General features: G+C 49.3%; 7 protein-coding genes across 7 annotated transcripts; 3 read left to right on the top strand and 4 right to left on the bottom strand.

Annotated features, from left to right (window-relative positions):
- Positions 1–17: 17 nt before the first annotated feature.
- Positions 18–2,309, top strand: F5B22DRAFT_590610 (calcineurin-like phosphoesterase). The gene is made up of 3 exons (XM_047973814.1): positions 18–1,247; positions 1,307–1,833; positions 1,884–2,309. Exons 1-3 carry the CDS (start codon positions 510–512, stop codon positions 2,170–2,172), a joined length of 1,554 nt encoding a protein of 517 aa, XP_047834949.1. The 5' UTR covers positions 18–509; the 3' UTR covers positions 2,173–2,309.
- Positions 2,310–3,348: 1,039 nt separating this feature from the next.
- F5B22DRAFT_590605 (Nitroreductase-like protein) lies at positions 3,349–4,881 on the bottom strand. The gene is made up of 2 exons (XM_047973813.1): positions 4,498–4,881; positions 3,349–4,240 (listed from the first exon to the last, which is right to left on the bottom strand). The coding sequence occupies exon 2, from the start codon at positions 4,171–4,173 to the stop codon at positions 3,562–3,564; it is 612 nt and encodes a 203-aa protein (XP_047834948.1). The 5' UTR covers positions 4,174–4,240; positions 4,498–4,881; the 3' UTR covers positions 3,349–3,561.
- Positions 4,882–7,013: 2,132 nt separating this feature from the next.
- On the bottom strand, positions 7,014–8,867 carry F5B22DRAFT_642594 (FAD binding domain-containing protein; the record flags this gene model as incomplete). Its single annotated transcript, XM_047978146.1, has 1 exon — positions 7,014–8,867. The coding sequence occupies one exon, from the start codon at positions 8,865–8,867 to the stop codon at positions 7,014–7,016; it is 1,854 nt and encodes a 617-aa protein (XP_047834947.1).
- Positions 8,251–9,717, bottom strand: F5B22DRAFT_590589 (uncharacterized protein). Its single transcript, XM_047973812.1, has one exon. The coding sequence runs from the start codon at positions 9,630–9,632 to the stop codon at positions 8,907–8,909; it is 726 nt and encodes a 241-aa protein (XP_047834946.1). The 5' UTR covers positions 9,633–9,717; the 3' UTR covers positions 8,251–8,906.
- Positions 9,718–12,271: 2,554 nt separating this feature from the next.
- Positions 12,272–13,564, top strand: F5B22DRAFT_633666 (uncharacterized protein; the record flags this gene model as incomplete). The annotated part of the gene is made up of 6 exons (XM_047976868.1): positions 12,272–12,457; positions 12,545–12,595; positions 12,697–12,838; positions 12,872–13,000; positions 13,127–13,255; positions 13,287–13,564. The coding sequence occupies 6 exons, from the start codon at positions 12,272–12,274 to the stop codon at positions 13,562–13,564; spliced, it is 915 nt and encodes a 304-aa protein (XP_047834945.1).
- A 1,228-nt stretch (positions 13,565–14,792) lies between these two features.
- Positions 14,793–17,288, top strand: F5B22DRAFT_350079 (cytochrome P450). The gene is made up of 5 exons (XM_047970958.1): positions 14,793–15,327; positions 15,384–15,509; positions 15,575–15,734; positions 15,786–16,388; positions 16,491–17,288. Exons 1-5 carry the CDS (start codon positions 15,091–15,093, stop codon positions 17,000–17,002), a joined length of 1,638 nt encoding a protein of 545 aa, XP_047834944.1. The 5' UTR covers positions 14,793–15,090; the 3' UTR covers positions 17,003–17,288.
- Positions 17,289–18,451: 1,163 nt separating this feature from the next.
- Positions 18,452–22,963, bottom strand: F5B22DRAFT_642591 (uncharacterized protein; the record flags this gene model as incomplete). Its single annotated transcript, XM_047978145.1, has 1 exon — positions 18,452–22,963. The coding sequence occupies one exon, from the start codon at positions 22,961–22,963 to the stop codon at positions 18,452–18,454; it is 4,512 nt and encodes a 1,503-aa protein (XP_047834943.1).
- Between the last annotated feature and the right edge of the window lie 151 nt (positions 22,964–23,114).

Here is a 23,114-nt window from a genome sequence, read left to right as displayed (position 1 = left end):
CTAACTGTCTTCCGATAGTCTCACGCCCATCGGCTGTCTAGGTAGCTTTATATGTGCTTTGTTGAAACTAGGTTCAAACTCATCGAAACGCCCAATGCATGACTGATATGGGTTGCTAAAAATGAATCGTAGCATGAAGCCCCCTTTGCTACGTTCCTGCCTTATCAGTACATTCACGTGAAGTTGGCTCAGGGGCTGGACGTTGGCGTTGATCGACTTGACCTGCGCCCGCGCCCACGAGCCCACGAGCCCACGCCGTCGCCATGACGCGCCGAATAGTATGTCAACCCTCGAGAAACATTCAATCCCAACGCCCATCATGCAAACCTCGATACATGTCTTCTTCTATGTATGTATGTATGTCTTGATCTGCGACGCTAATCCTCGGCGCCTCCCTATCGCAGGTACGCACCATCACCCAGCTCGGTGCCGCCGCCTTCTTCGCCTTCCTCCTCATCTTCCTCCTCGATCGCAACTTTCGACTCCTGCCTAATGTCGTCCACGAGTACATGCCCCAACATCACCATGGCCTTGTCGTTACCGACATCGCCATAACCACGTGCAGCAAAGTCAACATATTCTCTTCGTGCAAGCTCGATCCCGAGGTTTGGCACCGAATCGACAAAGACCTGTACCTCGGCCACAAGTGGTCCAGCGCATATGTCCATGTCCAGCGGAAGAAGGAGGAAGAGCTCAACGCCAACGACAAGGTTGTTGTTGATGTCAAAGTGGGACCCCTGGACCCCTCCAATACTGCCAAAGAGCAGCCCGACCAAAAATGGGAACCGAGGCCAGCAGGGCTGTGGATCTTGCGATCTGCCAAACCACACGCGAGCGATTCGAAGGATGCCGTCACCGACGTCGATGTGCTCTTCGGCGATGACGCTTACGAAGTACGCCCTGGCTGGGCCATGCGAGGGGTCGCACTCATGCTCAAAATTGACCGAGACATGCCAGCTGCCCATATCACCGTTCGGCGTGGTGGCCACCAACAGTCGCCTAAGCAGCCAGTTCCTCGGATTAGAGATAATGGGAAATTCAAGATCATGCAGCTGGCTGATCTGCATCTGAGCACGGGTGTCGGAGTGTGCCGAGACGCTGTTCCAGATGAATACGAGGGCGGGCCATGTGAAGCTGATTCACGCACCCTCGACTTTGTCGCTCGGCTTCTTGAAGAGGAGAAGCCAGATTTTGTCGTATTAAGTGGCGACCAAGTCAATGGGGATACTGCGCCTGATGCCCAAACGGTAACTTCACCCTGATGAAACCAGCGTTTGGTGCCACAGACTGACCCGTGTTCCAATAGGCTATCTTCAAGTACGCGCATCTGCTCATCAAGCATAAGATACCTTATGTGTCAATATTTGGCAATCATGATGACGAGGGTTCTTTGCCGCGAGCTGGGCAGATGGCACTTATCGAACAGTTGCCATTTTCACTATCGAGGGCTGGGCCAGACGATATCGATGGAGTTGGCAATTATTACGTGGAAGTTCTAGCCCAAGGGAGCTCCATGCACTCTGCCCTTACCTTGTATCTTCTGGACACGCATTCATATTCTCCCGATGAGCGACACTTCAGTGGCTACGATTGGATCAAGCCAAACCAGATCGAATGGTTCAAGCAGACTGCTTCGAGCCTCAAGAAGAAGCATAAAGAATATACTCACATTCACATGGATCTTGCCTTCATACACATTCCTCTCCCCGAGTATGCAGTCCCTGAGAACCGCTACGTTGGCACGTGGCGGGAAGGTGTCACTGCTCCGTCATACAATACACACTTCCGTGACGCCTTGGTGGAAGAGGGGGTAGTTTTGGTCAGCTGTGGACAGTAAGTGATTGTGACATTTCTAATAGGCCCTCTTGCTAACTTGACGGCAGTGATCACGCGAATGATTATTGCATGCTTTCAACAAATGAAGAGAAGGGGAAGCCTGAGCTTTGGATGTGCTATGGAGGTGGTGCTGGTTTTGGCGGGTATGGAGGTTATGAAGGCTTCGTCCGACAAGTGCGCTTTTTCGACATTGATATGAACACGGCACGGATCACAACATACAAGCGACTCGAATATGGCGATACGGAGAAACGTATTGATCAGCAAATCATTGTAGACGGCGGCAATGTAATGCATGCGCCAGAACCGCCAGCGGAGGTGGAAGTGGCCGCCTAGCTGAAAATCACTCGAAACGTTAATACCGGCGATTACAAAGCTTTACATCAAAGGTTATTTCGCCATTGAAGATACCACACCAGCGATCATTCGATCATTCGGGACCTTCTAGATCCCCCCCCCTCTTAACTTGTATTACCCAGTGATACAGCAATGACGAAGTATGAAAGGTGATTTACAGGGGCAAGAAAAGCAGGGCAAACATAGGCGTTTTGTTTTCTTTCCCTTCTAATTTGATTCAAGGCCTCTTTAGGCTGCAAGCAGCCCAACGCTCGGATCAACATGGGAATAAAACAACGGAACGGCGTAATGCGACACGTCAGGGATAATGATCCTGCAGCTAATACTGCGTTCCATCTTACGATCTAGACTTTTTGCTGTATTGTCGACTTTGGGACTGGCGCCTCGTCTGTCTCTATTACATCAACTTAGCTGACTCGTATGTATCTAATACCCCATGTATGATATATCATGGTAGGAAAAAGAAAAAAAAGGAGACTCAAACAAAGAACGAAGCGATACCTCTCCGAGAAGATTAGATGATGATCTATCTTTATAGTAAGGTATTAACTTACGCCGTTCCGCTTTCCCTCCTCTCCAAAGAGATACACATTCGCAACAGGATGGACATCCTCTATGCTCATCCATTTCCGGACTTATCCCACGTATACGTGAAATAACTGATTTGCCTAACTACAGGTGTGATCGAGTCTGTTACCGCATCTTTTGCTAAGTGATTAGACTTTGCCTCGCAGCTCGATCTCTTTTTGGAGGGCGTGGTGAGTGTAAACGTGTGCTACCGTACCTCTAAAATATCACCATGCGGACGTGGCGTAAAGCTTAATCTTAACAGGTAAGGGTAGTTAGTAGGTAGGTAGGGTGCATATGCACGTCAGAGAGAAAGGCGCAAACACAAACCGCTAGTCGTGTTTTTATACTATAGATGTCAGTCGAAGAAGCAATAGCAAGAAACAACGTCTTGGAACAACACAGATATATAGGTGAAATTTTCATTTCCTTCAATTGATCGACTACGTAGGTACATGGTCCCTCTCTAAAGTCCGTCTATTTATATACCGTACCTTATGACGTAGGTTGATGCAATGTAGGTACATTTGAGGTAAGCCTCCTCTTTCCCCCTTGCCTTCTTTATTCTTCCAACCAACTTGAAGCGACAGGTGGATTGATTGATGAGCGGATTGGACGCAGAGCTAGGATGAAGCTAGGATGAGAATGAAGATGGATGGACAGGTAGGTTTCAATATAACTCCGCGCTATGCAGCAACGCTTTGCTTTCTCTCTCAAGGATTCCATAAAAAGAAAACTTGATGGAAGTCCCTTTGTTTGCGAAATTTTAGAGCACTTCTTTTATTTTTATGAATCGTGATTTTAAGCACCGGCGACCTTGAAGGTCTCCTCGAGAGGGAGGTGGTCCTTGGGACCGGGCTCGCCGGCGCGGCCGCCGAAGACGAGCTGGGCCGTCAGCTGCCAGTTGGCGGGGATGTTCCACTCGGCGGCGACGCGCTCGTCGATGAGGGGGTTGTAGTGCTGGAGGTTGGCGCCGAGCCCTTCGGCCTCGAGGGTGGTCCAGGTGGCGAACTGCAGCATGGCAGTACTGTGCTCAGCCCAGGTCGGGAAGCGGTCCTTGTACAGGGCGAACTTCTCCTGCATGTTGCTGACGACGGTGTTGTCGATGAAGAAGAGGACGGTGCCGGCGCCGGCCTTGAAGCCCGCGTTGCGCCCGGCCGTGGCGTCCCAGCTCTCGGCAGGGACCAGGGGCTTCAGGACCTCAGAGGTGATGTCCCATAGCTTGTCGTGCTCGGCACCGTACAGCACCAGCACCCGGTTCGACTGTGAGTTGAAGGACGAGGGGATCTGGATCAGGTTCTCCTGCACGATCGAGGTGACCTTGTCCTTGGGGACAGGCAGCTCCTTGTTCAACTGGTAGTAGGTCCGACGAGCCTTGAAGGACTCGAGAAGCGTGGCAGAGTTAGCGGACATGGTGATGGGTGTTGAGGGCGTGGGTATGCGAATTTCTTGCTTCGAGGCGGTGGTCTCGGCTTGAGGACTAACGAGCTTGCTAAGCGAGGAGCTCGTGGACAAAGGTCTAGCAATGCTGGGAGTGCAAGTCTTGAGAAGGTTGGAGGGTAAGAGCGCGTGAGTGGCTCGGCAGGTAGAAGAGGAGGCGGCAGTAGCAGTATAGAGTCGGGAAACGGAGACGAAGGCCGAGGTCAAGGTGTGAGGACGCATGGCGGGCTTTATACAAGTGTGTCTCGAAGGGCACTGGCTGGCGATGATACACAGGCTGGCTCAGGTAAGACTTACACTATCGTACTATGTATGGTACTGTGGCACCGGGGTGCTATGGCAGGCAGGTCAACGACAGCTTCGCGGTGGAGATATACGAACGGCGTGCTTCATGCAGGGCGATGTGACTGCGGTGGTGTCTAGACGCCAGATGGATACCCCTACCTCTGGACGGCGGAGGAGAAGAGGCGATGTGCTTGGTTCGGGTCTGCAAGCGCGAGACGCAAGTGGGTGAGGGGTTTCTGGACCCGGATTTCGAAGGGTTCCGTAAGGAATTATTAATGCAGGCTGAATAGACAGGCTCGACGGCGCCAAAATGACACCATCAAATCTTTCATCTCGTGCTCGTGTCGGTCCTCGGATAATGCGAGTCGCAATACCTAGGTACCTACAGGCTACCTATGCAGATAGAGACATAAGTATGTACCTACCCAGGTAGTATATCACTACGGTAAGTACCTACCTAACACCAACAGCCCTAGTGTAGTGGCTCTGTGCTGGAAAATCTAATTAAGTAGGTAGGTAGAGACTGAACTCGGTACCTGGTAGATAGATGCAAGTGGATTCGAATCTGATCAAACGGCTAGATCGGCCGTGACTTACTAGGGTTGCGTGTTCCTGGTCAATGGTCAATGGCGAGAATGGGTAGCGTAAGTACATCAAACTCACTCATCGTGGCTCATAATACTAATAGTTTCATGATGTATGTAGGTTAGGTATGTATGTAGTGTTCGGTACAATTTGTCAGGCAATGTCATCGTACCCTTCCACGATGAATGGGCTCCTCCTACCACTCTACTTACATACCTAACTAATGTACCCCGTGGTGGCCAGGCGGTCAGTCGCCTTGGGAGCAAATGCCCAGCAGGTCACGTACGCAATACATGGAGGTAGTATCGTCGTTATTCAGCTTGGGCCGAGGCGGCTACACGATGTATATTAACAGTATATCACATATGTCTTACCTATTGTCCTCGGCTATTCCATGTATACTACTATGTACATACATGTGGTGTTAATTACGACTCGCAGCACGCCAACGGCCGCGCGCTAAGACACGATACTATCCATACGGTGATGATGGGCCTCTCGACTTTTTCTTACCGCACGCTACTGATTGCAGCTTGACAAACCCATTCCTCATCACGATATATCGTGTCATGTGGACCTCGCCCAAGCCAGTGTACATAGTATTTCCAATGTTATTTCGTAGCAAAGGTAATGTCAAGTGGGGCTTGTTTGCTTACACAAGCCTGGGTAATCAAAGCAACGGATGGCGACGGACGCGGCGTTTTCACATATTTCCAATTCCGATCACCTACCCAAGTATTCCATACTCCCCTCTGCCATTCGCTTTTATTAGCCATGTCTCACACAATCTCGAGGTTAATGACTCGTCGCCTTTCACCGGCACTTGCGTCTAGCCCGGCTGTTGTGATCTTGGGCAATTCTTGCTGCGTGTCTGCTTACACATACTTACATCTGTTATCGGAGCGCAAGGGGCAAGCTGGATGGATTACTGGCAGCCCCATCTCTTTTTTTTTTTTTTTTTTTTTTTTTCTCTCGCTTTATATCATTTTGTCTTAATTCCTTCTTGAACTTTCCTCCCCTTCTAAGAGGAGGGGCAGTTTTGACTCGGTACCCCTCTTAACCCCTCTTAGCCCCTCCACACACGTAATTCCGGAACCCCGCGATATGCGACTTGGTTGTACGCGTTCACTTGCTCCTCTGTCCGTGTCCACCACAGCTCGACATCGACATCGCCCTCCAAAAAGCTTGGCCTGCTCTTCTTCCTCACCTTACGCCGAAACCTACTTACATAGTACTTACGGCTATGGTCAATGTAGCATTGACAGACGCCGCGTTGTTGCATTGCCGGAATAGGCAGTTCTCGCCCAGGACTCTAGCATTGCACCAAGGGAAAAACATTTCAACGTCCCATTCTAAAGCTTCATCTTCTTCCTTCTGATCTGAACTTGGTAGAGAATAGTAAGTCTACGTGATGCATAGATACCTCGTAACTATCAGGTCAGGCATACATGTATTAGTTTTACCCTACTGTCATCAATTATCATTTTGAGTTGCATCCGCACTCCAGAACATGAAGACCATGAAAATCCATACTTAAGACTCATTTCCGATTCTTGTTTCTGATAAATTTATTTTCAGTTGATAAGCTCCTAGCTAGTAACGAAGCACAACACTGACATTCGCAAATGTGCGTCGTCTGGGAAAGTCGCAAAAACTCCACTAATGCGCTTGACTATCCTTTATAATGCTTCTATGGTTTTATCAGAATGGATAGTCATCCGACTTCCATGTGGCGCGCGTGTTTCTGTCGGGCCCTCCAAGTGACGCACGCCCGCGGCGTGAAATACGTCTTGATGCCGGCTTGCGCGGTTTTCCTAGTTCTAGTTGTCCGTTTCATATAACTCCCAAATTTTGCAGTAGTCATGACACATGAGTAAATGAAAAAAAGATCCGATCCCAAATGACTCAAAAAAGTGCTGAGAAGCCAGGGTAGACATTGGCAACTACCAAGTCTCGGCAATATATTGGCCCACTACCTTCTTCAACTCCCAAAACTTCTTCGCTTCGGCGTGCTCTAAGTTGCCTTTGGCCATTGCGACTTTGATGAGTGCCTCTTCAACTCCTTCGCCCATGCCCTTACTGCTCCCACATACAAAAACGCGTCCATCGAGAGAGTTGATAATGTACCAAACCAAGTCCGCTTGGTTAACAACCTCTTCTTGGACGTAGCGGCCCTCGCCACGCCGACTCTGGATTACACGCTTGACCTCGTCTTCGTGAACACCCCACTCACCGCTGTACAGTTCGTCGACAAGCGAGTCGCGGATGCCTTGGAGAACCCACACCTTGTTGGCACAGTTGGCGTTCTTGAGTCGTCGTTGGACAAAGCCTCGGAATGGTGCGATGCCCACACCGGCTCCAATCAAGAGCATCGGTCCGTCCGTAACGAACTGCTTGGCTAAGGGGTTGGCCATTAATCCCTTGAACATGGGGATGTAGAGCTCCAACGATTTTTCACCACGAGCCTGCAAATCTTGGAACTGTAGAGCTTGACGCTGAAAGAAACCCGAGCCGACACCAGTGCGATTCCCACCACGCCAGTCAGCCGTCTCATGAACGGTGACAGCTATCTCGATGATGCGATGCTGCTTGCCGTCTCGAATCTCGTACGATTCATGTGGATCATTGGAAAGGGAATAAAATCTTGGCATTAGAGGTTGGAGGACAGTAAGGAGAACATCCATTGGAGGCTTGGAAGAAGGAAAAGCACTGAGGATCTGGGAGATGGAGATGTGAGGTCCGGTGCGGAAATCGCAAAAAACGCCTTGTCCCTCTCCGGAACACAGGAACAGCAGAACCTTCTTCTCGTTAGGATCATGACAGTATTCGGCCAGCACACGTAATAAGGGCTTTGTTGGGGGGTATGATTGAAGGTCCGAGCACCAGGTGAGTATATCCCGACGTGTTGTCACAAGTTCTCTTGCCTTATCCTGACCCCAAACAGTTGGCCACCGGCCCTTTGTGGTCCGCAATAACACAGGCTTATCACGAAGAAAGCGAGGAACTAGTAATAGGTCGAGAACGTCGTTCACAACAGAGGCGTCGTTGGGGGCAGAAACACCAATGGCACCTCCAACCTTGAACTCATTGTTATCTTCATCTGGATAGTCGGTAATATCAAGATCGAAATGGAAAGTTCTTTTTTCCGCACCGGGCTTGGTCAATTCTCTTGTATTGTGGATCTTTGCAGGATAGACGTGATAAGGGGGGTGTGGCTGAACGAAGGACGGGGGCTGGATGGAGGTGTCAAGGTCCTCAATATCCAATTTCTGGAGGGTTTGGGACAATGTCTTGGAGTTATTGGTCTCCTCACTGATGTCATTCCCGAATGAAATGGCCGAGTCAGTAGGTGAGGATGTCTCTGAGCGCCGATTTTGGTGCTTCTCAAGAAATATGAATTGTTCGGGCATGTCGGTGATGCCTGTTAAAACTGTAGGGATTTCCTTGATCCTTAACCCCAGAGAGCGGAAGGCATCATTGTCGGGAAGAGGAACTTGTTCATATTCAACTCCGAGCTTCTTCTTTTGAAAGTTCATACAGCAGCCAGCGCCGCAACATCGGCTGATGAGCTCCTGGGTGGATTCACCGGTAATCCTCTGTATATCGGTAGCACTCTGGGCTATTAACCGGGTGGATGCGCGCCGTTTCCGCGGTTCTTCTGAGACTCGTAACTCATCCTGGTCCTCCGAGTCTTCGGAGTATGTGAGTGAGGGGGCGATTGAGGGGAGGTTGGACTCTTCGGGAATGCTGTTAGCCGCCGAGGCAGCAATGAACTGGTCTGACACGGCGGCAGCCATTTCTTTTGATAACGTGTTCAGACGGCCTAGTCTCTTCTGCTAGATCCCGTAGTTGTCCCTTGCAGCTGGCTGCAGAAGGCAAAGGAAGGTAAAAGTGACAGGAGGGAGAGTATAGAAGCAATTGAAGTGGATTGGACCGCGAAGGATGTCGCGGGTCTGTACTGTGTCACGAAGGTATATATCACAAAACCGCTGGTCGATGCTATGCAATGCTATGCGGTGCAATTGGGGGATAGGTGAGTGCCTCAAGACAAGACAATGGATGATAGTATCAATGCTTGGGAGAGGCCGTGACTGGCGACAACTGACTAAACAAAAGCAGAGCCCGCGGGGCAAAACAATCGGCGACAGCGAACTATATAACCTGCTCCAGCCTCGAGGCAGAAGGGGAGGGTGAGGGAGAGGGTGCGCACTGTAGGAGGAGATACGCAGGCAGAGAGCAGCTGATGAATGAGGGTGATGAATGAGGGTTGGTAATATGTGAAGAACAGGCTGGGAAGGGGAAGATGGGGAGGCGGATGGGCAGTGATTAATGAATCGGGACAAATGGCCCAGATGGACGGGAAAGCAACTCCAGACCGCAGTCGGCAGGCCGTCGGTTGTGCCGTGGGCTCTGGGCTCGTGGATGGCTTGTGGAGGGCAGTGGAGGGCTTGTGGATGATGACAAGTCCGGTAAAAACTCCCTATCAGATGTGGCTTGCAAGGGTGCAGAGGTGGGACAGAGGCCCATCTGATAACTTTCCGTGCATGGTTAGGTAAGTACATAAGTAATAAGTACTGTAAGTAGTTGTAGGTGGCGAGGTGGTACCTAGTACATTAGTAACCCGTGTCTGCCCGCCGTGATTGCGTCTAGGTAGGTAGCCTACTTAGTTGTACCTAGATAGATCTCTAGATAAGGTCCCTAGGTAGGTACTTACTGCTGGCCAAGACACAAGTCTGCACAAGTCAAAGACGACGGCGTCATTTTGCCCCGGAAATGTGTAATTTGGATCGAATTATTACCGAGCAGTGTTACAATACAGTACCTACTCAAGATGCTACATATGTCAGCTTATCCTGCCACTGCCTATCACTGCAGACCATTGAATCATCCAATCGCTGAGGACCAATGTGATGGAAGCGATTAGATGCGTGATTACCTGACCTGACATGCCGTTGTTAATCCTATCACAAAACTTTCACTTCCTGTGCCACCGGCTCGTCTTTTTTGTCTTGGGGTGGGTTATGGCATCATCTTGATTGCTCAGCCGAATGGTCGCTCCCCCGGAAACCAAGAGCCAGAAACCCGACATATTGGCTGCTACCAGTAAACCGCTACACTAGGCAGGTATCCTACCGCACCAACAACGTGGATCACCATGATGAAGCTCCTTAGCCGAGAATTCCACAGACGGCAACCAGCAGTACTACTACCTAGTTTCCCTCTGGCTAGACACAGCTCCCGTTCCTGCAGATGTCAACCTCAGTATGGATTAGTTTAGGAGGAATAGGTAATGCTTTACCGCTCCAGAATCACAGAACCAGAGCGACATGTACTCCTAAGGTAAGTTGTACCAATGCTGGCATATTACCAGCGCCTAGAGCCTCGGTGCAACTCATAAGCGAGCACATGTCTACATGTATTAACTAGAACGCGAACACGTGTACGAGCTGGAAGCACAGTGCACTACTCTCTCGGCTGATGCTCTTCGCGAAGGCTTCCCATCTACTTATATTTGTCGCGCAGGATGTTCCTCGGAGACCGGGAAAACAAGCTGTGTCGAGCCGGAGATGGCACCACTGGGTAAACCATGCCTGCTTCGAACCCCCAATGTACATAGTATCCCCTACTGTACTTATACTAAGTATGTATCAAAATACTTGCTGCACATACAATCCATCCAATCCCCATTTCCAAGTCTCCAGCCAAGGTATCGTGGCTTCTTTGAGTGGCTAGTCGGATCAGCCCAGATGTCAAACATTACGGGGGATATCCAATCATAGCCGTTCATGGTAGGGTCCTATGGATGTCTGTGCAACCGTGCTTATGCTCGACTTCTGTAATCTAATCAATCAATCAATCAATCAGTCCCGTCAGGCAAATGATCCTGCTACTAGGGAATTTCTTTATCAATCTCATCTACTCTCCGAAATCGGCCCACTGGGTTGAGACCCTGTAACTCCCGAAATAGGCAACAGTGCTACCGTTTCGGCTACAGTGCGGCAGCCCACTTCGACGCCACTGGAGCGCCGACATTTCAGCTTTCAGCCAGGGCAAGATCAGATAAGATACAGTACGCTGCGAAACCCGCAATACTGTGCATAGTGCTAGCCGTTCTTTGGTTTTTTTTCTCCCTTATGCCTACCAATTGTATACCGATTGAACGCTGTTTGAAATCACCATTGACACCGTTCTTGCTGAATCCTGTTCTTTTCTTTTTGGTTATGAATTACTATGATCCGAATACGACAAGAACACGCCACGCTGCTTGCCGTGCCACTATCTGCCCCTGAGCAGCACGTTAATTGCTCTTGGGCGGTGCTAGAGCTGCTCACGCCATATGGCACGATTATCAGTATATAGTGAGCAAGAGTAGGGGAAAAAATAAAATAAAAACAAAATTGCGAAGATTCACCGCCAAAACCACTCCTTTGCATACTTGTAGTAATTTCTTAGATGGCGTGGTTCTACTTCGCCAGCCTCGTTAATTCATTCGCAACCCACAGACGTAATTATCTCGACTAGACTGAGTCACTTGTTACAGATGTAAATCCGATCCCCATGATCATAAGAGCCTGCTACAGTTACCTATTTTCACTATTAAGTAGATGCCACCGCTCGTTTCGGATTCGCCCAGGAAGCTCCCATATCCATACTTATCTCTTTAAGTCAGTCAGGTCCTTAGTTTTCTGTTTTCTGCCTTTATTTAACTCGACGCGCGGCAATGTACAGGCCCAGCTATGTTCCTCCTTGACTCTATACCGCTAGACCACGAATATTTTCCCAAAATGCTGCTAGGCATATATTCTTGGTTGCCTGATTGATGACCCATCGCTGTAACGAATTGAGCCACTTGTCGTAGCATAGTTGTCGTTTTGCCAAATTTGAATGCTCACGGTATAGAGGGCGACAACTTGTCCTGTTCATCAAGGTACAGTAGAAACTCGTTGAAATGGTAAGGAATTGGGTTTCGTTATGCCTCCGAGGTACCATAGCTATCCTTACAGCCCGGGTTGACAGCCAGCTAGCTTTTCACCATGCCAAGATAACCACTATGAAATACTGCGTGATACTGCAAACAATTTTATTTTTCGGCTTAGAAACCTCTAAGGAACTGTACTTTATACGGTTTCGTTTCCAGAGCAACTTGTCCTCTCCCTCCTCTTCAAATCAGTCCATCACGACACGGGTCAGCTATGCAATGATGTCCAAGATCAATATAGCAGTAGTTGGCGGTGGTATTGCTGGATTAGCTCTAGCTGCTGGCCTGGCTAAGAAGCTGCATCTCAGTGTGCACGTATATGAAGCTGTGGGCGAGTATTTGGATGTCGGGGCGGGCTTAGCACTTCATCGAAACGCTATCAGGGCCATGGCTCTTTTGGGGCCTGAAGTGCGCCAGGCTTACTTCGACAAAGCTTTGGCTCTAGGAGAAGAGCACGAGGAGATGGCTACTGAGGTTATCTTGGCCCAAGGATAGCATAAAGATGAACTCGTAGCTAAATTAGGAAGGGCGAAGGGAAGGAAGAGTGTGAGCCGTGCTGATCTTCTCGACGGGTTTCGGGCTCTAATCGCGACTGACTGCATCAGCTACAAAGGCTACTCACCATCACAGAGCATCCAGCACATTAGGGCCCAAAAATCCAACTCAAATTTGTGACCGGTATGTCTACGTTCGCCGACTGTCTCCTCGGGGCAGATGGTGTTCCTAGTGTTACAAGATCCTATCTGTTAGGGCCCGACCATCCAGCCACTGGGCCCAAAAACCACGGTGGTTGACTGATCTACAGAACGATGGTATCGAAAGAGGAGGCGAGAAAGCAGATTAACCCTACTTGGAAGACGTCTGTGCCTATCCTGCCTGGGCCGAGCGGCCATATCAACTGTACACCATTAAACAGGAATACACGCCTCAGTGCTGGTGTAGCCGTTCGAGGTGCTAGATTTACGGCTGATAGCCGCGCTCCACCCCTCGAACCTACGTTGTATGCAGACTACAGCGAAGACGCTCAAAAGGTGGTACGCTGGGTTGCGAAAGATACGAGCACGTCCTGAACCGCAGACGACCATGATCATGCACCCTTCTATTCATGCAACAACGTGGCCATGCTCGGAGACGCTGCGCATGCCTCTCTACCCTTCGCGGGGAACGGAGCAGCGCAGGCGTTGGAGGATGCAGCAGTTCTCAATTGTCTGTTTTGACCACGTCAAGAAACTCCAAGATATCGTCACCGCGCAGCAGGCGTTTCGCCAGGTACGACGGCCGAGGAGTCAGTCTGTTGTTGACCTGGCGCGGAAGCTCGGGCGTGTGTATGCCTTCGCGGAAGATGGAATGCATGGGGATCCGATGAGAACGAAGGCATTCTTCGCGGAGATGGCCGCCTTCACCAACGACTTCGACGTCGAATCCCAGAACCATGAGGCATTAGGGCCGTTTCGCCAATCGCTCGAAGGCGACGTGGATGCTCGAGTGTGGAGTCCTCCTGTACTGTCAAACTGATCTTGATTTGGCTTTGCTTCGTCCTGAGTCGGGTGGTTGTGCAGTCTATGAATATCTTTTTGCTTATCCCTACTACCTAGCAGGTACACGTATAGGTAACCTGACTGTATGCAACGTAACTCGAAGTGGTCGGGAGCTCGTGCCACCGACGCCCTCCAATCATTAGGCCATGATGCTGCTACTGTTTACGGTACCTACTCGGCTGGAGCTGCATCTTTGTGCATTGATCAGGTGGGAGTTCCCTTGTTTTCTCTTCTGCTGCTATTTCGTCCCTTTCGACTTCCTTGCAGTTACGTGTCTTCTGTTTTCCATCCGATGAAGAACAACACAATGGGCAGCCCAGTCTCCCAATCAGCTTCATGATTTACGAGCGGCTCAAACTTAAAGGAGTTGTCGATCAAGCTTGTTTGAGCCGGGCGGGTAAAGCACTTAGACGGAGGTGAGACAATGCCAAGATACGGGCGTCAAGAGAGCACCGGCACATGAGTTGCCATTGACAGTTCAATCAATCAATCAATTCAATCCGATTCAATCCGATTCCTGCTATTAGGAGCAGCTAGCAGTCACCTCCAGTGCAGCGATGACCAAATGGATAATTGATGTCTCTTTCCTCGTCGCCATAATGAGCGAGATACCATGTCGCCAGTTCTGAACAGTCTCGCTTTGCTTGCCGCACCACTGCCGTCCGGGCAAGCGCAGACCCTAGTTCGGGGTGGTCATACCCGAACTGTTTGGTCGGATGTTTTGGTCCCACGTTTCAGCCAGCCTTCCGACAGACGTCGGATAACCTCCCGCATCCTCGACAGGCAAGCGCATCTACCGTCGTAAGGCAGGGTAGTATTATAGATCGATCGGCTATCACGACACAGACCCTTTGCAATTCTACGCGTGACAGAACCGAGAATGTCAAACAGCCTTCCGGGGCGCCTCTGTGCCGGCCGGCCAGCTGAGCAGCCATGCCAGTAGCAGAATAGGTAGCAGAATAGGCAGTTGTATAGGTAGTTGTACGCTTTGAGCCTTGTTTCCCCGTGAAGATCAGGATCTCCCTTCACCACGGGAGATGCCATTTTAGAGTCCCTTCCCGTCCCATTACTGGTTAATGTCTTGTTTCCCATTCTATTTGTTCCCTTGCCTTGTTCTTGACTCTTCTCTCTTGTTAGTTAATCGTGCCCTTATCTGCACCTTCACTCGTCGGCGACATTGCGGTCCTGGGATAACTGGTTTAATACACCTCATCCGTTTCCCCAACTTCTCGAGTGTGCAAAGAACCTCAGGCTCTGATCTGGATTGAGAAGATCAAAAACCGAATGCCACAACTACTAAGGAGCACCGTGGCCCCTATCGTGGTGCTATATTGGACAGAGAGCTGGGTCGTATTCCCGCCACCATCACCTTCACGCGCAACTTTCCGCTTCGGGAAATCCTCATCCCCTTCTCCAATGGTATCGTTGAGGGATAGCTTTCCCAAGATACTTGTAACGCAGTGATAATATCCTCTCACTGTGCGACACTTCAACTCTTACGAGATGGACTTCTTACAGGCTCAAAACCTCAGTCTCACACCAGCAACAAATGACATAACGCACCAAATCCAGGCGAATGGCCGATTCATTTATTACGCCGCTCTCAGCATCATAGTGTTCTGTGTATGGCATTTCCACTCACCAAAACATGGACCTCATGTCTCGGCACCATTTTACGAGGTGTCCAGGTTGAGGTGGATGTTTAATGCTGATGCTTTAATCAAAGACAGCTACTGCAAGGTTAGTGTATCAGACTGCTGGGGATCTAGGTCAGCCTATTGATCGATCGTATAAAGTTCAGAGACAGTGTGTATCAGATAAGATCTACGGAAGGCGTGCGGACAATAATACCACCGACGCTCGTCGGTGAATTGAAGGGTCTGCCAGAGGATACCCTCAGCGCCAAGACGGCAGTCAGTGAGGTCAGTCAAAGCAACCCATTCTTGGGCCTTTAAGTCAGAGAGCCTCGGCTGATCTTATTGAGTAGGCTATGCTGAGTGAGTACACGCATTTATCGGCAGATGCTCACTCGGATGTCCTCACTCTGCTCTTGAAAACCAAAGCAACGCATCATCTACAGAGGATGGTTCCGACCCTTAAGGAGGAACTCCAATTCATATTAGATACAGAATTCCCTGTCTGTGAAGGTAGGGTCTGAAAATAAGACGAATTAGTCTAGGAGCTGCTAACACCTCTAGACTGGACACCGTTTAGGATACAGCCGTTCATGGTACGCGCCGTCTCTCGACTCAGCGGTCGAGTTTTCGTGGGATCGACATTGAGCCGGTCAGAGGAATGGCTTCAAGTTAGTGTGAGTTTCGCTGTCACAGCGTTTATCGCCGTGACAAAGTTACAATTCTTTCCGCCTTGGATGCGTCCAGTGGCACAATACTTTGTCTCGGAGCTTAAGACGATTCGTAAAGACCTCGCCAAAGCCCAGACTATGCTGCAACCCCTGATAGAAGAGCGCCTGAGCTATGCCGATGGATCAGACCAGGAGAAACCGGATGATTTCATACAATGGCTTTCGGACGCCCTGCCAGAGGAAGAGAAGCGGAATTATTTCATACAAGCAAAGATGCAACTATTACTCAGCGCGTCTTCGATACATACAACGAGTAACCTCACCACCGATTGTATATACGATCTCGCTGTGCATCAGGATATGCAGGATATCCTGCGAGACGAAGTTGCCGAAGCGTTTGCAGAAGACGATGCTTGGGAAAGGAAAGATACCATAGGAAGACTAAAGAAGATGGATAGCTTCATCAAGGAGTCGCAGCGGCTATCCAGTAACATAAGTATGTATAAGAATCTCGATACGTGCTTCAGTCTGCGCCCCCTCCCAACAACAAAGACAAATAGTGAGAAGAAAACGTGAGTCTAACCAGAGACAACTATAGCGTCATTCATTCGCAAAGTAATGAAACCAATCGACTTATCGGACGGCACACATCTTCCATCAGGAACAAGCGTCCTGACGCCGCTGGCAGGAATGTCATCTGACGAGCGGTATTTCTCCGACCCCGAAGTCTTCGACGGCCTGCGATTCTGGAAGCTGCGGCAGCAGAAATCACCCTCTTCAACACGGTCTCCATCTCCCTCATCTACCTCGTCCACAACCACCCATCGCAAATCCTCCACTTCACCACGATCTTCGTCTCCCGCCAACAATTCCAGCAAATATCAGTTCACCAGCATCGGCGATACGAATCAGAATTTCGGGCTGGGAAAGCACGCCTGCCCGGGCCGGTTCTTTGCCGCGCAGGAGATCAAGATAATCCTATCCTACCTTTTGCTCAACTACGATATCAAGCTCCGCGACGGCGAGGCTCGTCCCGCACCCGTCGTCTTTATGATGACCAAGAGTCCAAGCCAGACAACCGAGGTGCTCTTCCGCCGACGGAAGACGTAAAAGAGACCTTATCTCGAGACGTTATGTCATATATAAAGAAAATCAAAAGCGACATTATTCGGGTGTTTAAATCTTAAACTCAGGAGCCCGGAGCTTCCCGGGTCGAGTAGCCGCTGGCACATGTATGTGCTGCTGCTCAATGAATTAATTTCTAACGAGGAAGTACCAGGCGTTTTGGGGTTATTACATACATAGGAGGGTAAAGGTAAATATGCACATATACCAGACTATGAGACACATACATATGTATATATAATCTTTATACATAGCAATAAACAAAAGTAAACGACGGCTATTTGTCCTTGAACCGTTTCGCAGGTTATACTTGATGAGCAACCCAGCACTGTTCTCTGCGCAGTACCTGCGTGATTACTTACATGACGTGCGTGAATAGGTAGGTGAAATCGCGATCAAGGATGGCATTTTATATTGGCGCAAAGAGGCCTAATCTGTTTACTCACAGACCTATATTTTACTATAAATCTCGAATCATCTCTCTGCCATGCGACTGGTAACGAACTCACGAACAGAGTAAACGAACCGGCTGCTTCAAATCCAAAATAATTGGGGGTATCTCTTTATAATTATTACTAGCTTGTATCACGAACCCTGGACTCTAATACTTGCTAGTTTGCTCGCTTCATTCCAACCAAAGTGGCTGCCACACTGTCGTCATCGTCATCGTCATCACCGAATCGATGGGTGTAATATCATAACATCGTAACAAAACAATACAAACCTCCTCGTCCCACAACTGCTGCCATGTTCTAAAAGAAATATTTTTGTTTCCGACTCATCCTCTCGAACCACATTCCGTTGCCAGTGCCTTCCTCCTCTACCAAAGACTCAAATTCGTCGCCCAAGCGGAGGTGAAATGAAAGCATATTTACGAAGTTTTGTCAATCGCGCATCGTTTGGTGAAGGGAAACCGAATGAAGATCGACGAGTGCTTTCAATTTTTTGAGCACGCGAATTCAGTCATCTTCCTAACTCAGTGAATGCGCATAACCAGAAGCATCAGCAAGTTTGAATCCGACGCACCCATGTCCCCCAGGGAACTTCGTATGGTGACAAGGTATATGGAACACCCGTATATGCCCATATCTGACAAGGCAATATGCCCGGTAAATAGGTTCTCTCGAATGTATGTGTATGTCGCATAATATTTCATGTAATGCAATGAATTATATGTTTGGCTGTTGTCTGCCGATATGATATGCTACGAGATCTTTTGGTTCCTGCCACCGATCTATGCATGTAAGTAATATGCGAGCTTGCGCTCTTGAAAATCTTTATGAAAAATCTGAGAGCCCTCTTTATGACGAAATGTGAGGAAATGTGTAGTATGTGCAAATATAGCGGGTATGATATACCTGGGCCCAATAGAAGGGCCGTAAACAGGTACGTGAATATAATGGAAGAAACGAAGTTGTGATCGCTCTGGAGACATCAAACGCTTGCGTTTCGCGGTCTGGCTTCAGGTACTCTTGCGTGGCAAACCATCAGCTTCAAGCTAGTGCCCCATTCCTCGCATTCGGTAAGTAAAGCTTTATCGTGCCAGATACTGCTCTTCATTCCAATAGGAACTTCGTAGCATCGATTATACCACCACCGACCGACCTTGGAGACCATTTTGGTTATGCTCTTATCACCTACTTCAGTGTCATCGTTCATCATCTCTGCCAGACTGCGCTCGTCCTTTTTCCCATTCTTTTTCGGCGCTGTAATTGAGCTAGCAACCGGCACCCCCAGACGACAAGTTTTGATGTCAACGAATCCTTTCTTTCCCAGTAAGCGCAGAATGAGGTCTGCAGTACTACTAAGGTAGAAATCGGGATTTTGGTTACTGACTTGTTCCTTCAGATGTCGGACAGCCCGCCGGGTCCGATTGCCGACGTTGTTAAGGTCAACATCCAGAATGGCAAATTCAATGAACCCACCGGGTTTCAGAACCCTTTGGGCCTCCGATATAATATTGCGGTAGTGTGACTCTGGCGCGACCGCGGGGAAGCGAAAGACGAGGGCAGTAAAACTATCTGGACCGAACGGAAACTTGTCTGCATGAGATGTGAACTGAATTTGGTGATGGTTTGGTGGTGAGAGAGGAAATTTTGTTGTGGTTTGCTCTTGCTGCACCGGTGCACGAGGCGAAAGATTGAAAAAATTCGCTGCAGGGTACGTTTCTGCGGCATAGAAGGACCAATCATCATTGCCCAACCCATCAATAACAAGTAATGACTGGCGCTTGAGTGAGCTATCATTATCTGCGAGATCTTCTCTCACGGGGCTGAACAAAACATGACCGAATGTGAGCCATTTGCTGACAGTCATCGAGCCCACACGCAGATTCACCTGAGAAAGTGGCGTCTCTTCACTGAGCCCACTACTTGTTGAAATCCTCTCACTAGCGCGCGAGGTTCTCGCACTATTAGTTTTAGTCCCCTCATCAACATTGGACGATGAGCTGGCTCGAGGTGATGTATTGGAGTCTTGATCTGCTCCTGCCGCGCTGTGGTTGAGGCTATCGTAGCCTGGTACAGGTTCGGGTTTAGGTAAAGGTGCTGGTGGTGGCTCAGAATCGAATCGAAAAGCAGCGTTAATCCGTGCGGTCATGTCAGCACTATAGTGACTAGACTCAGTGGTAGTTCTAGCGGTTGCAGTAGAACTCCGAACATCATAGATAGGCTTGGTCACATAGGTCGGTGACTCGAGAGGTTTCACCGACTGCTTGACTAGACTGGAGTAATAGGTCTCAAGTGGAAATGGAAGTCCGCAAGATGATGTGGGAGATGGGGGTGAGTCCTCAAGTAGGTCGTTGAATTCGTCCCAGACCTCGTCTACTCCAAGCGGTGGCAATTGATGTTGTATGTGCGGTATGGGAACAGCATGATCAGGGGTATCAGAACCGCTTGATTCAGATCCCTCTGCTTGGCTAGAATCTCCATAAGGCGGAAACACTAGGAATTCCTGCTCTTGCTGCTCAAGTATGGATTTGTTGTCATAGCAACCCTCGTCTTTGTCTGATTTTACCTGTGATTGAGTCGCCGTGGGCAATTCAGCATCCTTGAGATTTGATGTTACCGAACCACGTGGACTCGGGCCTTTCGCAATGGAGTCTTGATCTGGTTCAGCTAATTGAGTTGGTAGCCCTTGAATACTCACGCGGTTGAACGGACGAGAAAAGCTCTTTGGAGATGTTTGTTCAGGGCGACTAGCCATGACTTTTGGAATCCTGCCAACTTGGGGGAGCCTACTAGGGCGATTAGGCGATGGTTCAACAGCGATCTTCTCGGCTTGGCGGTCGTCTTGATTTGCGCTAAGTCGCAAGATCTGGGGTAATATGTCGTTCCGTTTCGAATCGACACTGATTATGTCTTTTTCGGATTCCGTGTGAATTAGTTGGCTAGCGCTGCTACCGGTAGATGGTCTCTGGTTATTATTGAGCTGCATTTCCGCAACTGGAAGAACTTCCACTTCATGCAATACAGCATTTAAATTATATTTTTCATCGATGTATTCCTGTTCAAGGGAGCCCGTTGTTGTGCTAAATACCGGCGATTGGTTCTGAGAAGCTTGAATCACAACAGGTACCTCTACTTTCTTCTTTGGAGGTGATCCAGCCTGGTTTCTTCCGAAAAGGTTCCATTTTCGAGGCGATTTCGCCGTCTTGGTCAACTTTTTGACTGGTGAACTGGCCTGTGGAAGCGTATGACTTTGTAGTGGCTGTATATCCGGGAACGAATCATCAGTGTAGATAGTTGTGGCCATGCTTGCTGCCGAGGGAGCTCGAGTGTTGCTCACTTTTGGAAAACTGGGTTGTGAACCATTTCTTGGCCGAAATTCACGTGATGACCTTCGATCTAGAAGTGTCAATTTCGTTCTCATCTCCTCCGTGCTGTTGTGATCTGGGGGCCGGTGCGAGTGAGTCGTTTCCGAAAGAGAAGGGGATGGCCACAGTGTTTGACGGTTATCCTCCCTAGAGATGGTAGATGTAGCTGAAAGCTTTCGTGGGCTAAGGCTTGGTCGGTGCCAGGAAGCGCTCTGATTACTTTCAGTCCGGGTCAAATCAAAACTAGTATTCTGGTTCTTGACCACCTCACCACCAGCAATGATGACTGGACTCATACGTTCTAATAAGAACGTATCTGCCGATTGAGTGCTTAAAAGGCTCTCAGACGATGCAACAGGGCCTGAATCAGCAGTATGCAAAGTTGAGACTAAGAAGCTTCTTCTCCTGACTGCACCAACCCTGCCATAACCTTCATGTCCTGTCCCAGCAGCCGGCCCCTTCCTAGTGATTTTAGCTCTTTTCCTTTCAGTTTCTGCCACATCGGGGCTGGCTTTTGTTCGCCGTCCGAAAATTGGGAACCTATATCTAGATGGTGGAACGCTTGGGCTTGGGATTCGGTTAGTCTTTCTTGTATCGGCTCTTCCATCTTGTAAACCTTGTAGAAGGTCTGTTCGTGGACTTGAAGATTCTTGACTGATAGAAGGCCGTGAGGAACTAGGATGATCATGGCTTGTTCTCTGTGTTGTTGGTCTGGGAAGCGAGTTTGCCTGCAGTTGTCCACTTTGACGTCTTTCGGAGAGGCTTGTAGATGATAGGTTGCTGTGTATAACTGGGATTGGGCCACCGAATTGGGAGTAGAGATCAGGTGTTCCATCCCTACTTGGGCGGGACGGTGGCGTTGGCCTACGCTGATGGGACGGCGTGACACTAGAAGTTCTACTGTTGGTAGGCTCTGTGGCTTTGCCAGGCGAAGGCGATCTTATTCCTGAATGATGTGAAATCCGGGACTGGAATGACAGTTGAGTTTCATCCGTGCTTTGAACCTTTTTGAATTTCTGTGACGATTTCCTGGGAGGTGGACTCAGATGGGGAGCCGGGTGCCCTCGGCGGACTTTACTACTGATTTTCTCTTCTGTGCGTACCGTTGAGCTGGAAGATGATGATGTTAAAGCCTCCCTCACGGCAGCAAGTCCCTGGGGATCGGCGCTGAAAGAGCCTCCTTCATTTGATGTACTGCCAGCTCTTCTCCGAGTGATTGGGGGCCTCGTCTCGGCTGGACTTGTTTGTCTCGCTCTGGCAACTGTTAGACGCACTGGTGCCACAAAACCGGGAGACTGTGAGCACATCGATGTTGGTGTCGTATCTCGACTGTACGGACCAGTACCGGGCGAGCCCGAGAACCTTGTAGAAGGGCTGGCACTGAAGTTGCTTGATTGACTATAGCTGCTCGCGCCTGAAAAGAGGGGTGTTGGTGGAGGTAGGTCTTCCGTTGCGAGCCTGTACAGAGCATCTTTCCCTAGTGGATCCCTAGAAGCTGGTATTTGAATATCTTTGTAGCGATCTAGTTCCGGGTATATACGGGTTTGCTGCGCGGTGCTCCGAGTTAGGGTCTCGATTCGCGGTGTGCTGGGAGTGTCTCTCGATGTCTGCGTTATGTGTTGATTTGAAGAGGGGTTAGCTGGGTCACGCGATGTGTGAGAGGGTTTTTGGGGCGATGAGCTAATTCTAGAAGGATCTGAGGAATATTGATTCTGTGCATGGAGATTTGCAGGTTGCTTCAGAATAGTTGGCTGTTTCCGCCGTAACACCCTCCTTGGATGTTTTGGTGCCTCACAGTGATTCTCATCTAATGTTGTTGACTTGATCATAGGGATTCCGGAACGTGAGCCTGTTGAGGAGGCCTGTGTCTCATGACTGAAGGGTGGGCGAGAAGCCCTCGGCTCGGTCTTTATAGCCTGCTTGGGAATAGATGGGCTTTGAGGAATACGGCTCAATTGGGCGCGGGCCTGCGGAGCTGAAGCTATGTTTTTTTGAAACTCCTTTTGCGGAATTCGTTTCGCTGCGTTCAGGGGAGGTTCCCCACGAGAAAGATCCAGCAATGCCCCTATCCGCTTGCCCTTAGACTTGTTGCCAGCACTATGTGCAGTGACAACCGGGATGGAGGAAGCCATATTGCCTTATCCGTTCTCGACACTGCCCAAGTGTATGATATCTTGATCATATTATAAACCAAGCAGGATATCCATAGTGTGTTAACAATACTCTGCACTAGTTTGTTAGTTTACGTTATCTAATCCTGTATACATCAATGAGAAGCGCTTA

This window comes from Xylaria bambusicola (assembly GCF_022495145.1).
Source record: "Xylaria bambusicola strain CBS 139988 unplaced genomic scaffold F5B22scaffold_4, whole genome shotgun sequence".
NCBI classification, from domain to species: Eukaryota; Fungi; Ascomycota; class Sordariomycetes; order Xylariales; family Xylariaceae; genus Xylaria; species Xylaria bambusicola.
The sequence above is the reverse complement of the archived record's forward strand: the minus strand, read 5'-3'. Positions and strand labels throughout refer to the sequence as shown.